At 49.7% G+C, this 16,537-nt stretch overlaps 1 protein-coding gene across 1 annotated transcript; it reads right to left on the reverse strand.

Moving 5' to 3' along the window:
• Window positions 1-451: 451 nt before the first annotated feature.
• Window positions 452-13,056, reverse strand: KIFC1 (kinesin family member C1; the record flags this gene model as incomplete). The annotated part of the gene is given in 15 exon segments (XM_082663496.1): window positions 452-544; window positions 3,989-4,064; window positions 4,192-4,265; window positions 4,367-4,657; window positions 5,459-6,238; window positions 6,914-7,314; window positions 7,523-7,573; window positions 7,686-7,739; window positions 8,260-8,353; window positions 8,489-8,629; window positions 8,744-8,783; window positions 12,915-12,957; window positions 12,960-12,999; window positions 13,002-13,029; window positions 13,031-13,056. Coding segments are annotated over 15 exon segments (2,184 nt in total). The 3' UTR covers window positions 452-499.
• Window positions 13,057-16,537: the final 3,481 nt, after the last annotated feature.

Raw genomic sequence — 16,537 nt, forward strand, 5'->3', positions numbered from 1 at the left:
CCCTGGGCTCGGGTTCCTACCTTCCCACACTCGCCAGAGGAGTTCCTGCCCCGGGCTGGGGTGGCCTGTGGCAAAGGGGAAACAGAACTAGTGACTGTGGACACCTAGTGCCCACCTAGTGGGCAACTCCTAGACGCGGACGACGGGGGCAGGGTATGGGAGCTAGAGGCCACCCGACTCCGGGGATGGTCTGTTAGGGAGAAAAGCCGAAGCCCCTAACCCCGTGAAACACACACAAATGCTTGGCAGAATGGAAGATCCACAGTTCCCATCTTTACAGGCATGAAAAATATCTCCCTTATTGGGCAACAGCTAATAAAACCTTTATTTAAAAAAAAAACACAAAAACCCTCTTCTTTATTTGATAGGCCCAGGTATCACAGTGCCCCCCCCAATAAAGCACCCCCCACCGCCCCCCCTTCCCCGTCGGTCTCACACACACACACACACACACACACACACACACACACACACACACACACACAATCTAGATCCGTCTTCATTTCCTATTGGCCTGGGCAGTACCAATAACACACTGGTTCACCTGCGGGCAGGGGGTTTAGACAAACAAAATAAAAAACGTTTTCAGAGTAACCAAAAGAACAGTTTTCTCCAAATCACCTCCCAACCTCCAATATTAGGGCTGCCCTCAGAGAATCCTAAAATAAGGGCTCTGAAAGGAAGTTCAGGCTGGTCTCAGTTCTCCCATGCCCACTAGGTATTCTAGGTCTGGAAGAGAAGGAAAGGCCTGAGAAGGAACAAAAGCCCCACAAAGGAGCAGGGAGAGGAGCTTCTGTTTCTAGCAGTACCTCGGACTAGACACCCCCAAAACCCTCCCAACACTAATGCTTAATAAGCTAGATAAAACAAGAACGACACAAATTTAGGAACCAAGGCTATTTGGAAAATTAATGATTCCAAGCCTAGGGGAGGAAATGTACAAGATGGATCTGGAGTAAAGACTACTGGGGACCTATCTAAAGGACACAGGAGCCAAGCTGGAGCTTCTACTGGCCAAAGATGGGCGATTTGAGCATCAGAATGAATAATGACCGCAAAGGATATATACCAAAAGTACAAGTAAGTATCTGTAAGATGTTACCTCCTGGATAAAAACTCAGTGTTCACCTTTGAAAGTTGCCAGGATACCAACTTATAATACTGAAAATTGATAAAGAATCTAGCATTTATCCCATCTTACCTATATGGACTGAATTTCAGAATAACCAAATAGATGGCAAAGGGGAGTTATTTATAGAAGAATTGTGATTAATAAATGTAGAACTGAGAAAATTAGAAAATCACCATTTAAAAAAAATCACCATTTAAAAACTTCCTAATAATAGATCTAGATAGCATTACTGATAAAATCACTAGGGGAAAAAGCTGATAGGGAGTTTTTAAATGGATAGATCAGGCTGACAATACCCTAATCCAATGATCAATTTTTTTTTTTTTTTTTTTTTTGCGTTACACGGGCCTCTCACTGTTGTGGCCTCTCCCGCTGCAGAGCACAGGCTCCGGAGGCGCAGGCTCAGCGGCCATGGCTCACGGGCCCAGCCGCTCCGCGGCATGTTGGATCCTCCCGGACCGGGGCACGAACCCGCGTCCCCTGCATCGGCAGGCGGACTCTCAACCACTGTGCTACCAGGGAAGCCCCCAATGATCAATTTTTATATCATTAAAAGTGGAACAATTAGGGGGAGGGGGAAAAAAAGTGGAACAACTAGATACTAGGTGCCTCCTGATATGATGCAATAGAAAGTGTATCACACCATCGAAGTTTTTTTCCCCAAGAAATTTAAACCTGATTCAAATCAAGCCTCTAAATCTACAAAAATTGTGAAGGAAAGAGGAAGCAACCAGCCAAAATCTAGAATGTGGTATATTCTATAGGACAAGTGACCCTACTTCTTCAACAAATAAATGCTATAAAAGGGGATGAGATTATTATAGATTAAAAGAAACTCGGACTTCCTTGGTGGCGCAGTGGTTAAGAATCCGCCTACCAACGCAGGGCACACGGGTTCAAGCCCTACTCCCCGGGAAGATCCCATGTGCTGTGGAGCAACTAAGCCCATGTGCCACAACTACTGAAGTCCGCACACCTAGGTCCCATGCTCCGCAACAAGAGAAGCCACCACAGTGAGAAGCCCACACACCAGAATGAAGAGTAGCCCCGGCTCGCCACAGCTAGAGAAAGCCTGCACACAGCAACGAAGACCCAATGCAGCCATAAATAAATAAATAAAAATTTAAAAAGAAACTCGAGACAATTTCAACCATATGAAATGGGCGGCCCTTGCTTTGATCCTGAACAGAGCAAACCTAATGTATAAAAAGCATTTCTGAAACAATAGGGAAATTCAACATCTACTGGGTATTAGAGGATATTAAAGAGTTCATGTTGTTGGGTGTTAATGATGTTGCTAGAACTTTACTTGGGGACTTCCCTGGTGGCGCAGAGATTAAGAAAATGCCTGCCAACGCAGGGGACACGGGTTTGAGGCCTGGTCCGGGCAGATCCCACTTGCCGCAAAGCAACTAAGCCCCTGCACCACAAGTACTGAAGCCTGTGTGCCTAGAGCCTGCGAGCCACAACTACTGAAGCCCGTGCGCCTAGAGCCCATGCTCCCACAACGAGAAGCCGCCGCAATAAGAAACCTGAGCAGCCCCCGCTCGCCGCAACCAGAAAAAGCCCACGTGCAGCAATGAAGACCCAAAGCAGCCAAAAATAAATAAACTAAAAAAAAAAAAAAAAAGAACTTTACCTGAACTTGCAAGATTGCAAGGGAAATCCTGATTAAAGTAGACCAGGGCAGGGTGCTAAGGTGGCTGACTACTACCATGGCAGCAAGAGTACAGAAGGGCACACAAGATCAGAGACCCTGAATAAAGCCAGAACACATCGTAGGACTATACCCTCTGGAAAACAAGTAACCAGAGGGAAAAATTGCCCTCTGGAGGCAGACAGTAAAGAAACATCCTGATTTAACTCTAGTAGAGGGAGCTTAAATCTCCTAGAGAATTCATGGCCATGGACACAGCTGATCTTCGTGGGGATTGGAGCCTGAATTCACACTATTTGGAACAGTCTGAAAAACCTGTACGTCTTTGATCCAGTAATTCCATTTCAAGGAATCTCTCCCTAGATAGTTAGATGTAACTAAACAAATATAAAATGATAATGTACAAGGTTAGCCAACATGGCTTTGTATGTAATAGTAAAAGGGTGTAAATAATCCAAGTGTCCAGTAGAGGGAACTGGTGGATAAACTTTGGTGCATCTACACAGTGGAGTCCTAGGCAGATGTAAAAATAATGGGGGCGCTCCCCGGGGCTCCCCTGGTGGCGCAGTGGTTGAGAGTCCGCCTGCCATTGCAGGGGGCGCAGGTTCGTGCCCCGGACCGGGAGGATCCCACGTGCCGTGGAGCGGCTGGGCCCGTGAGCCATGGCTGCTGGGCCTGCGCGTCCAGAGCCTGTGCTCCACAGCAGGAAAGGCCACAGCAGTGAGAGGCCCGCGTACCACAAAAAAAAAAAAAAAAAAAAGCACGGGACAACATAATATATGAGAGGGGGAGAAGAGACGTCTTATATAAGGAGGGAAATCCCATGCATGTTGCTTGTATTTGCAAAAAGAAACATTGGAAGGATAAGTAAAATGATAAATGATGAAAATGATTACTAGGGCAAGTGGAGAGAATGGGGACAGGGGCAGTGGTTAAATCTCACTTGTTGTATATAGCTTTCTATTGATATAGTTTTGACCTTTCAACTACCTATTTTTAAAAACTTAATTAAAAACCCCCAAACGTCAATAGTTAAAAAAAAAAAAAAGGATCCAGGTAGGTAGTGCCCCAGATGCCTGGCAAATGTACATCCATTCTGGATGAACCATGCCCCCTGGCCTGAAGGACAGTAGGGTAGGGGTGGAGAAGGCTATAATCCCCAGGAGGTCTGACAGGGATGGGACTGGTAGTGACCGCACCTTGGAGGCAAAACGTAGGGAGTTGAGGGACTCGGAGACATTCTCTTCTAGGGGAGAAATGTTCACAAACATGAGCCTGTGGAGAGAGAGGGGGCCAAGCCCCAGCATCAGTGCCTGGGCAGAGCCTGGACCAGGTCTTCACGGTGTTGCCTCCCCAACCCTGACCCCAATGTTGTGGTTCCCAGCCCACCCCTTCCCCTCACATCTTAGCGCTGCCGCCCAGAGAGTTCTGCAGCAGGTAGGTCAGCTTGCTGTTCCGGTAAGGCACGTGGGACTCCTAGAGGGTTGGGGGGGACAGGTGGTTAGGACAGGGCTGGGTTCAGCATGGTCAGCCCCAACCTCTCCCTGGGGTCCGCCTGCCCCCACCCCCATTACTACCTTGTTGCTCAAGGCCATGATGACCAGCCCCAGCGTGGACAGGCTGCTGTTAATGGCCTGCGTTTCCCGAAGGCGTTCCCGCTCTCCAGGACCGAGGGCCAAGCCGGGGTCTAGCCGCTCACTCCCAGCCAGGTCCACAAGGCTGAGGGGGGCCGCACACTGCAGGCCTCGGCCAGCATGCTCCCCAGAGATCTGCAGCTGGAACACACTGTGACTTCGTGACGATCGCTCATTCTGGGCTGTGCGGGCCACAGCCCGGTTCTGGCGGGCCAGATGGAGCAGGGCCTCCACCTGGGGATGGACAGCAGCAAGAGGCAAAGGCAGGTAGAAGTCAGTACATAGCTAGGTCAGGTAAGGCGATGAGTAAGACTCAGCACCTGCCCTCCTGATGCTTTCTTTCTAGCCAGCAAAAGAATAAGTAAAATACACAGTGTGTCTGAGAGTACTAAGGAGTAAAATAAAACAGAAAAGTAGTGCGTGAGGGTGAGGGTTGCAATTTTAGAAAGGATGGCCAGCGGGAATTCCCTGGTGGTCTAGTGCTTAGGACTCTGTGCTTTCACTGCCGGGGTCCGGGTTCAATCCCTGGTTGGGGAACTAAGATCTCACAAGCTGTGCAGTGCGGCCAAGTTAGGGAAAAAAAAAAAAAAGAATGGTCAGGGATGGCCTCAATGCCTTAAAATCTTAAGCGAGGGAGCAAGCTCTTCCAGGAGAGGAGCAGGAATGTTCAGGCAAAGGAGACAGCACGTGCAAAGGCCCTGATCTGAGGGTGTGACGAGCAGGCTGAGGAACAGGCGGGAGGCCAGCATGGATGTCATGAACTGAGCAAGAAGAGTGGGCAGAGGTGAGACCTGAGATTGACGGGCAGGGCCCAGTGGCACCCGCTTCAGCAGGCCCATCACTTCTCTCCACTCCTTGGTTCCACAAAGGCGGATGCACCTCATAGCCCACCAGCCAAAACTGAATATGCAACCTACCCCTCACCACTCACCCTTCCTCATCCTCAGCGTTCTCCTCCCCCTGCTCATCCACCTCCATCCTTGTCACCCTGCCCATGCCTCCCCAGTGTCCAGGCTAGTGGCCCTCAGCACTTACCTCTCTCTCACAGGAGACAGGAACATATCGGGCGTTGGTGACAGTAAGCTCCTCGCTCCCCGGCCCTGCCCGGCGAATCTCACACTCACCCCCATGGCCCTTCCGGGTCCCAGTGGCCAGCAGGTCTCGGACAGTCTCGTTGTAGATCTCTACGTAACTTGCCACAAAGCTGTAGGTCCAGCCCTGGCCACTTAGCTCCTGGGCCACAGAAAAGAGGTGCCGCAGGGCCCGAGGGATCAGCCCCTCCACCTGGGGGTCTCCCCCAGGCCCACCCTCCATGGTGAAGGTCTTGCCACTGCCTGTCTGGCCGTAGGCAAAGATGCATACTGGGTAGCCATCCAGGGCTGACTGGACAAGCATGGAAATCTCTTCAAACACTTCGTCCTGTCCACTCCCTGGTGGGAATACCCGGTCAAAGGAGAAGTCATGGCGGGTGGGGGCAGCTGGCGCCCCACTCAGGGTCCCACGCCGCTCGTCAGACCGGGAGAGGCTGAGTCGGGTTGGAGGGTCGGAGGGCCCGCTGGGGCCGGAGGGAAATAGCAGAAAGCCAGGGGGTGGGGTGGACTCCCCTGGAAGGACGGGGCGGACCCGGCAGAAGACACGGACATTGCCTTTGAGTTCCTGCAGCTGGTTGTGTAGCCGCCGGCGCTCCATCTCAAGCCCATGGAGACGTTCTTCCCGGTTAGCCAGTAAGTCCGCCTGGGCTGCAGCCTCCTGGCGCAGGGATGCCACCTCTGCTTGGCTGCCCGACAGAGCAGCTTCTGATGCCTGTAGCCTCCTCTGTCCAGAACAGAGCAGACACAGAGGGTGAGATGCAACCAAGAACAAGAACAAGTCATGATGGGATGTGGGGGTGGGAGGTGGGCTGGGCCCGGCCCCCAAGGACTTCACAGACTGGTAAAGAAAGAGATAAGCAAATAGGAATCATAGTACTAGAATGGGGAGTGCTATGGGAGCATCCAGAAGGGGCACAAGGAGAATGATATCTAGGCTGACACTCAAAAAGTATGGGAGTGGACCAAGGGAAGGATGGAGTGCAGAAAGAATATTCCACAAAGAGGGACGTGTATATGCAAAATGCCCTGAATTGAGAATCGAGTCATTTGAGAGACTACAAGTAATGCAATCTAGTTGGTGCTCGCCAAGGAGTCAAATGGATGAGAAGGAGAGAGAATGCGTGGGAATTTTTATCAGGAAAACAGAGAAAGAAGAAAGGGGGCAGAGAAGTAGAGGCGATACAGACCCGAGGAAGATACGGAAACAGAGTCAGGATAGGGTGAAGTGGGGCAGAAAGCAAGACAGAGTCAGGAGTGGGCGGGGGTGGGGGCGACGGGGGAGCAGGGTAGGGGACGGAGGTGTACTGCCAGAGAGAGGTGGTCAGGGATTCAAAGCCCAAAGTGACTTCCGGGCAACCTAGAAAGAAGGGTCAGCATTTGGCGAGAAGCTGGCCCTTACCTCCTGCTCCTCCAGCTGGGCAGCCAGCCCCCTCCGCTCCTCCTGCAGTTCCAGCTGTTCTTTCTGGAGCTCTTGCACTAAGCCCTCCTGCGTGCCCAGCCGCTCTTCCAGCTCTAGGACCAGAGTGCTCAGGTTCCCCAGCTCCTGTTGGCCCTGCTCAGCCTGGGCCCGCACCCTGGCCAACTCCTCTTCCAGTGTCCTGCGCTCTGTCCCCAGGGCCGTGGCCTGTTGCTGGGCCTCCCTGAGCTGGTTCCGCAGCTGTTGGTTCTCCTGGTCCAACATCTGGGTCCTCTCACGGCAGCATTTCAGCTCTGCGTTTAGGTCACATAACTGACCCTTTAAGTCCCAGGCTGGACGTTTGCTGGGTTTCTTCCTTCCCACCACAGGAGGAGCAGCTGTTGCTAAGATGGGCACAGAAAAGACAAAGGTCAGGGAACTCTTGGCTCTGTCTCGCTCTCTCCTCCCTCCTAGCCTTTAGCGCCTCCACACCTGACCCTCCATCTCCTTCTTCTTCAGACAAGGAAGAGACCAAAAGGATTTTTCTAGGTACTCACCACCTCCTCTTCCCTATCCCAGCCTCTCACCCAAGGATTATATTTGGTCACCTACTGCCAGGCTTCTGGGCAGGAACAGCAGGGCCTGGCTTCTGATTCTTCAGCACTAGAGAATTGGGGAGGTGACATAAGGAATTATAGCATCAGGGTCCCTCCACCTCCATCCTTCTCCCTTTACCCCCAATCCCTTCTCAGCCCCAGGTCTTAAGCACTGTTACCTGTGGCGATAGCTGTGGAACATGGGGGTCCTGTCTTCCTGGGAACTTTCGGCACTGTCGGGAAATTGGACAGAAGAAAAGCAGAGTCATGATTCTCAGGGTAGCATGTACTCTGACTGGGCCGAAGGCAGAGGAGCTGCTTTTTCAGAGGATTAGAAGAAATAAGATAACTTCCTTCTTCCCTTAAATCTGACCAACTCCTAGAGATATCCTTCCTAGGACCAACAAGCCAAGAAACAAGTTGGACCAAGACAAGCAAAAAGAGCAAGGGGGCAGAACCAGGTGTATGTAAAGTACGCTAGCATGTGTGTAAAACATGTTGGGGAACATGCCCATATTTGCTTGCAAACCCACAGAACATCCCTGGAAGGACTCACAGTTGCCCCTGGTTGGGGGACTGGGTGCCTGGGGAACATGGGCAGGAGGGAGATTTTTCACTGTATAACAACTTTCATGCCTTCGGAATTTTGAAACAAGTAAAACATATTACCTATTCAAAATAAGCTAAGATTGAAAGAAAAGAAAAAGAAAGAAGTGAGTTGAAGAGAACTGGACTTTGTGCCCTGGAGCCCACCTGCGGTCTGGCATTGCGTCTGTGGCACAGTGGTGAGGGCCGTTGCTCTGGGGCGGGACGTGGCCACTTTGGTGCCCAGGCCTCGTGTCCTTTTCTGGGGAAAGACAAGGATGGGGGGTGGAGTCCATGATTACCCTCTGATGGTTTTACACACACACACACACACACACACACACACACACACACACACACACACACACACGTACATGGATTTCCAAACCCAGCTCACCTTCTCAGGCTCCAAGTCCTCCTCCATCTGGTCGGGACCCCTCTTCAGCCTGCTTCCCGGGAGGGGGAGCCGGGAAGGGGCCTTGGCCAGGGCTCTCTTCAGCTCTATGTTCCCCTTCACTTCCAACAAGAGGGACCTCTGCTGGGAAGAGAGAGACCCTTCAGACAATACCCTGTGGCCCAAATGTCCCAAGAACTCCCGTTTATGGCCCCCCAGCCTAATTCTCATCACCACCAACAAGCATTATATAAGTACCCCTTGTGCCACAAACTGCAGCTCACAGATGATGTGCCGTCTAAAAACCATGGAGAGAGGTGGGACGTAACACAAACCCTAAGGGAATAGCTGGACAGATGCTGAATTTCAGCTAAGTTTAAGGGCAGTACTTAAAAAAGCAGGGAAAAGGAACACTCCTTTCGGAAGGCAAAACCTTAAGCTTGCACATGGTACAGCTGAGAAACCACTACGCCCTTTTAGGGAAAGCTGAGATTATAAACAAGGGAGAGAGTTGGGAGAATAAGTTTGAAGACTGGGTAGGAGGAGCAGGTAACATTTATTGGGAACTGTTTCAAATGCTTTATCTGTATCAACTGACTTAAACCTCCCAGCCCACTGAGGAGGAGCTATTATTAGCCTCATTTTGCAGATGAGGGAAGGAAGGCTGAGAGGTAAACTAGCTGGTCTAAAGTCATCAGTGAATAAAAAGCAAAGCCAGGGTTAGAATCTAGACAGTCTGGTTCTGGAGGCCATGTTTGTAACCACTTGATCACACTGTCTCATAGGGCATTGATGCTAAGCTAAGGAATTTAGGCTTTAGCCCTGCATATATGGAGAGCCAGATACAGTTTCTGATCAGACATGTGAAAAACATACAAAAGAGCCTATTATAAATAATAATAGGGACTTCCCTGGTGGCACACCGGTTAAGAATCCATCTGCCAATGCAGGGGACACGGGTTCGAGCCCTGGTCCAGGAAGACCCCACATGCAGCGGAACAACTAAGTCCATGAGACACAACTACTGAGCCTGTGCTCTAGAGCCCACGAGTCACAACTACTGAAGCCTGCGCACCTAGAGACTGTGCTCTGCAACAAGAGAAACCACCGCAATGAGAAGTCCGCGCACAGCAACAAAGAGTAGCCCCCGGTCACTACAACTAGAGAAAGCCCATGTGCTGCAAAGAAGACCCAATGCAGCCAAAAATAAACAAACAAACAAACAAATAAATAAATAATAATGAGGTGTAAGTAGGCTGACTTGCATGAGGAAGACGAGGAAGCAGGGGCATGACCAGTCTGGAGACCACCGAAGTACAGGTATGAGGTAGGGGCGTGGGAAAGAAAGATCCTCTCCTCTAAGCAGCCCAGTTCAGTACCTGGGGATCATGCCCACCCTATGGTTACTCCTACGTAGGATGACCAACTATTCTGGTTTGCCAAGAACTGAGAGGTTTCTTGGGACACAGCATTTCAGTGCTAAAACCAGGTAATTCCTATGCAAACCAGGACAAGTGGTCACCCTACTCCTATCCCACCATCAGGAAAGTACCATGTATAGATCAACTTCTGATTTTCACTATAGGTAACTATTAATTCCAAGGCCAATCTCTCTCTGCCCTTCAGTTTACTTCATTCATTCAATATTTACAAAGTGCCTATTACATGCCAGGAAATGATCTGGATTCTGGAGTAACAGACGTGGTCCCTGCCCTCAAGATTGTGACAGGACAGTAGGCAAGCGAAGCATTTAAAGAGATGATTAAATCTTTACCAAGTGCTATCATAAAAGGATCCCAAAGGAGGGGGTGGGCATCCAGTTTAGATGGGGAGAGTGTCAGACACAATTCTACAAAGTATCTTCAGGCCAAGCCTTGAAGATGAGGAAGAGTTGGCTTGATGGGCTTGGGCCAAGGAGGAGCATTCCAAGCAGAAAGCAAGGAGAGGGACTTGTAAGGAATGACAAATCATTCTATTCAAGTGAACACAGGGATGTACATAGAAAGTGAGGAGAGGAAAAGAGAGGTAGAAGGGAAAGACCGTGGTATGCCGTGATAAGGAATCCGGGGTCTACTGAAGACAAGAGGGACACTGATGATTTTTAAACATGAGAATAGTATGACTCGATCTTTACTGAAAAAGTGAACTGTGCGCAATGCAAAGAATGAACGGAAATAGAAGATGAGGGTTATCACAGCAGAGGGATGGCGTCATTCCTTCATTCATCCATTCAACAAGGATCTGTTGCACTAGATTTGTTGAATGACTGCTCTTCTAGGCTCTGGTGTGAGAGTAATGAATGTAAAGTCCCTGCCTGCCCAGAGCTTACTTTCTAGGGCAGCCTTTCCAAACTGGGGTACAAGAGAATTAAGCTCTACAGAAAATGATGTGTTTTCTCAATTCTCCCAAGAATATAAAAAACAGCTCTTACCATTCTAGGTGCCTCAGAGAGAAGTTAATGCATTAGACACAAAGGATGCCTTAGGGCATTAGATCTTAATTCTCATGGAACTCAGTTGAGAGGGGATGTTCTAAGAGTTTGATGGCTAAGCAGAGCTGGCGTGGGGGTGGGGGGGAGTAGCTAGAGGTCAGGCAGTGAAGGAGATGGAGTCCAGGCTGACTCCAAGAAGCCTGCCCTGGTTCCCAAGATCACAGAAGGAAAATCTGGGTTTGTTTGTTTTTTAATTAAACTTCTCATTTTAAAACCACTGTAGATTCACATGCAGTTGTAAGAAATAACATGGAGAGATCTGAGAGTGCCTGAAGGGCTAATTTTTAAGAGATGCTAAGTTCAACTTTGGGAAAGTGAGGTTAAGGATGTTCACAGAACATCACTAAAGAGAAAACTCTGAAACAATTTGATATCCTGGTTTTTAAATTATTGGTTTATTGTCTTTCCTAACATTAGACTGTGAGCATCACAAAAACATGCCTGTTTTGTTCACAACTATAGAACCAGAGTGCCCAGTACAATGTCTGCTACATGGTAGGACTCAATACTTAGTCCTAACCATCGGACTGCCAGGGAATTCCCTCAATACATTTTTCAAGGAATGAAATTAGATGTCCACCAGCAGGGAAATGCTCAAATAAACTGCAATGCATCCAAACCATTGGCTCCTATACAAATAAAAAGGGAAAAAAAAGGAGGTGGTGTTCTCTTTTCCTGCCACCTGCAGAAAATGTGCACAAAGAATGCTGATTTTAATTCACTTTAATCAAATGTAGTATGAAAACTAAATTTTTCTTTTAAGTATTTCAAGGTCAAACACTGAATTTTTTTAATTACCTGTGCCTTCGTTCTCCCTACACTATGATAGTGGATCAACTAAAGGCCTACCTCCCAGGAATTTGTGTGGGTTCAGAAAATGTGTTCAAAGGTTTGTTTATACAGGACAACTCCTAAGAGTACAGTATTTATTTTTCTCCCATCTATAAAGCTAGACAAGATGACTCCCAACTTTCCACAATAAGCATATGCACTTAACCTTCTATAAAAACAGATTTTCATGGAACCCCTCCTATACCCACTTCCCAGGATCAGAGATGGATACCCTGCTGCTAAGGAATCTCCTGCACGTGAGCATCTGCTCCCACCCTCACCCACACAGGAATAGTGCTCCAGCAAGCCTTCCTTCTCTCCTCTGCACCATCATTTTCACTCTCTCCTGGATCATTCCAATCAGTATATAATACATGTTATTATTACTTCCAACCAAAAAGAGTTTTTCTCTCCTAACCCTGTCCCAGTCAGGCTTTCACTCCCACCATTCCACCAAAACTGCCCTCAAGGTCACAAGTCTGCTTGTGTTGCTAAACCAATTCTTCATCTTTTTGTTTCTTGACCCATCAGCTGCGTGTAATACAACTGATCACTCTCTCTTCCTTAATACACTCGCTTCATTTAGCTCCTGGGAGACCATCCTCTCCTGGTTTTCCTACCTCGCTGGTAGATCCTCTTCATATACCCAAACTTTAACAGTGGTCTTTCTATTCTCTATCTACACTCTAGGCCACTCCTATGGCTTTAAACACCATTCATATGCTGACAACTCCCAAACTATTGTCTCCAGCCCAGACTTTGAAATCTTAACCTCCTGACGTCTAACCCTCCTTCAACCTTGCTCTTGCAGCTTCCTCCATTTCAGTTGATATAAATCCATCTTTCAGCTGCTCAAGCAAATACACCCAAAGTCCTCTCATTCTCTTACGTACCACAAAGTCTAACATCAGCAAACGTGGCCAACTCTATCTTCCAAATAGATCCAGAATCGAACCACTTGTAACCACCTCCCCTGCTACTACCATGATCCAAGTTACCATCATCTGTCACCTGGATTATCACACTCTACTGGTTCTCAACTAGGGATGGTTCTCAACTAGGGATGACTTTACTCCCCAGGGGACGTTTGACAATGTCTGGAGACACTTTGTCATGATTAGGTGGAGGTTGCTACTGTCATCTAGTGGTAGAAGCCAGGAATGCTGCTAAACAACAGACAACTTATAGGACAATCCCCCCCGCCCCCCATAAGAAGTCAATATGTGAAAGCTGAGAAAACCTGCCCCATTCCTAAAAGGTCTCCTTGTTTCTATCCTTTCTTCCTTACAGTCTAATCTCAATGCAGCTGCTAGAGTGGTCATCTTTTTTTTTTTTTTTTGCGGTACGCGCGCCTCTCACTGTGTGGCCTCTCCCGTTGCGGAGCACAGGCTCCGGACGCGCAGGCTCAGCGGCCATGGCTCACAGGCCCAGCCGCGGCATGTGGGATCTTCCCGGACCGGGGCACGAACCTGTGTCCCCTGCGTCGGCAGGCGGACTCTCAACGACTGCGCCACCAGGGAAGCCCCTAGAGTGGTCCTCTTAAATTGTAGGACAGATCTTGTCTCTCTTTGCTTAAAACCATCCAGTGATTCCCCATCTCACTCAGAGAAAAAAAATCAAAGTCTTCAAAACGGCCCCTGCGAGGAGCAATGCATTCAACAGCCCCCTCTGCTACCTGACATCCCTTCCCACAAACTTCCCCGTTGCTCATTCCATTTCGGGTTTGCTACACAACTCTAGTGGCTTTGCTCTAGCGGATTCCCTCTGCCTGGAATGATCTTAATAACTACTTGCCTGTTTCCCTCACCTCTTTCAAGTCTTTATTCAACTCTCACCTTCTTAACGGAGCTTACTAAGACAACCCAATTTAACAGTCTATCTTGTCAGCTGGCCTCCCCTCCCTCTCTTAATCTGCTCAAAATTTTCCTTTTCTCCATAGCCCTTAACAGCATTATATAATTTACTTATCACATATTGCCTGTCTCCCATGGAATGGCAGCTCCATGATGACAGGGATCTCTGCTTGCTCACTGCCGCATCCCAAGCACATAATAGGTGCTCAGTAAATATGTGATGAATAAATATGAGAAGCCTTCTATTTTTTTTCACTGTCACATCACACTGCTCTGCTCTCTGGCTGGCAGGATACAAAGAGTATCTCTTCAAGTTGAAACCTGACTTTGGGTAAATCTGAATGTGAAATACTAGTAAACAGAGGATTCAGGCAGGAGGCCTTTGCTGGCACCAGAAGTCAACCCACTCTCACTGTCACAAACACACCTCTCTCCACTGGAGAGGGGAGGTTGCAGGTGGTTGTGAGGTGCAGCAGGGCACTGATGAGAGAAGAAATTAAGTTAACCAGTCCCACTGAGCAGAGATCTCTGCAAAACCTGGGGAAGGAGAGATAATGAGGAGTCCTTCAGTTCACAGTACTCCATTCCCCTTCTCCCCTTCCTACACCCCGAAGAGGCCGCAAAGAGGAGAGAGGACACGAAAGGACATCAGCAGGGATTTGGCCTCAGACACCACTTCCCTAGAGCTAGTGGTCATCTCAGAACACACACTGCAATAGTGAGTAGGAATGGACAGGTGGGAACGTGTTCAGACAAGCCTGAGAATTCGAAATGGGAAATCCTGGAAACATGAAAGTGAGCAAGGGCGTGGGGGACTCCCTGAAGCTGCGGGAAGGCAGGCAGACTCCCCCCACCCCCACTCCTGGGGCTGCTCCCTGCCTTCTCCACTCTCCACCCCTCATCCCTTTCCACTGTGCGGGGGCGCACGACCTTGGCCCTGCAGGCAGGCAGAACTGAGGCCGCCGGCACGTCAGCACAGCGGGGTGGGGCGACCAGCTGTCGTCCCCGCGCCGACCCCTACTCACCTGCGGCTCCATGTCCAGCTCCGTGCCACACACGGCAGGGAAGCGCAATGGAAGAGGACAGGGCGCCGGGGCTCCCGGGACCCGCGTTCTCTCGCGCGCTCGCGACACAGAACACGCACGTCCCGGACTCCGGCGCTGCCAGCCCGGCGCCACACCCGCCACTTTTGAATTTCAACGGCCGCCACCCTGCTCACCTCGCTCCGCACTCAGGGGCCAATCGTCGCCGCCGCCACAGCCGAGGGCCAATCGCAGCGTCGTCCACCTCCCGAGGCCACACCCCACTAGGCCACCGCCTTCCCGTTCCTGCTTCCCATGCCCTGGGAGACTGGCGGGTTAGTCACACTTCCGGCCTCACTATTTCTTTTCTCACCCCACCCCTCCTCCAGCGGGAGTCGCGCTGGACTTCCGCTCGGCTCCCGGCCGCCGCTCGCTGCGTCAGAAATTGCAGGGAACACGCCGCCCTAACGTAACTCGTGTAGGGGCGGGGACGCTGGAGGAAAGGAATCACGCGTGCGCAAACAGAACCCTTGCGGGGCGCGACCAGTGCTCCCTAGTGGCGGCAGTAGGAAGCGCACTCGTTAGCCCTGACTGGATCGATGTGTTTGCGGATGGTGCGCGACGTCTCCCAGATGCTTAGAACTGATCCCGGAAGTTGATGCTGGATCCCTTATGCGGATGTCAGAGTGGCTGAGGCTGCCCATTCCCCGGTCTCTTTGGCATTTATCACCAAACTTAATGACCTTGAGTACAGCTTGGCGCTCCATGGAAGCCCGACGGTGGGAATTCGAGGCCCAGGAGAGGAGGATTTTTCTCTCCAGTCAGCCTCCTCGCCTTACCTCCTACGTACCTGGGCGCTGCTACTGGTGCTAGAGAACTGGCTTGAGTCTTTCCGAGCCTAGAGCCCATGGAGGCCTTACTGCTTACGTTTATGGAATATTTTTTATGCTTTTCAGACTAACTGTACTCGTGCGTTATCCCTTTTAATGATCCCTCGATTCACTGGGCTCTTACTATGTGTCAAGTGCTTTGCATTTCTTATTTGCAAGCTAGGTGAAGGAGCCAGGTTCAGAAAGGTGAAGTTAACAAGTACAAAGTCACACTGCTGATTGGGAGTGGATCTAGATTCGACTAGTTTCGAAATACAAGCTATGGGCCTTCCCTGGCGGCCCAGTGGTTAGGACTCTGCGCTTCCACTGTAGGGGGAACGGGTTCGATTCCTAGTTGGGGAACAAAGATCCTACATGCTGCAAGGCGTGGCCAAACAAAACAAAACAAAACAAAAGACCCCACCAAGCTATATCGGTTATCTCACACTACTTCTAATAACCTTAGTAACAAAAACAACAACCTCTTACCTGTGAATAATTTGCAGAGTTGTTCTGCTACTCTTAGTTACCAAACATCCTGGAGGTAGGCAGGGCAGGGATTTTATTTATGAGACTGAAAGGCAGGAGACTTAAGGGATTTGTCTTGGTGCATAATTGGAGATTGACCGAGATTGGAACTCAAGCCACATATCTTCTAATCCAGTGCTTTGACTTGAATTCAAACGTGCTTGTGGTGGGGAGCAGACTGTGGGGAGACACAGCGTCTAAAAACCCTGCCATCATCCCCCAACCTTTGAAATCCTAGGAAAGTACACGGAGCAGGAGCTTGAAGAGTGAGTAGTGATGGAGGAAACTGGAAAAGACCAACCCTGGATGGGTAAAGAGAACTGAGAAGGGAAACAGAAGAAATGTATATCAAAAGACATTTATCTGGGGCTTCCCTGGTGGCGCAGCGGTTGAGAGTCCACTTGCCGATGCAGGGGACACGGATTTGTGCCCCGGTCCAGGAGGATTCCACATGCCAC

This window comes from Grampus griseus, assembly GCF_964374135.1.
Source record: "Grampus griseus genome assembly, chromosome: 10".
In the NCBI taxonomy this organism is placed as follows: domain Eukaryota; kingdom Metazoa; phylum Chordata; class Mammalia; order Artiodactyla; family Delphinidae; genus Grampus; species Grampus griseus.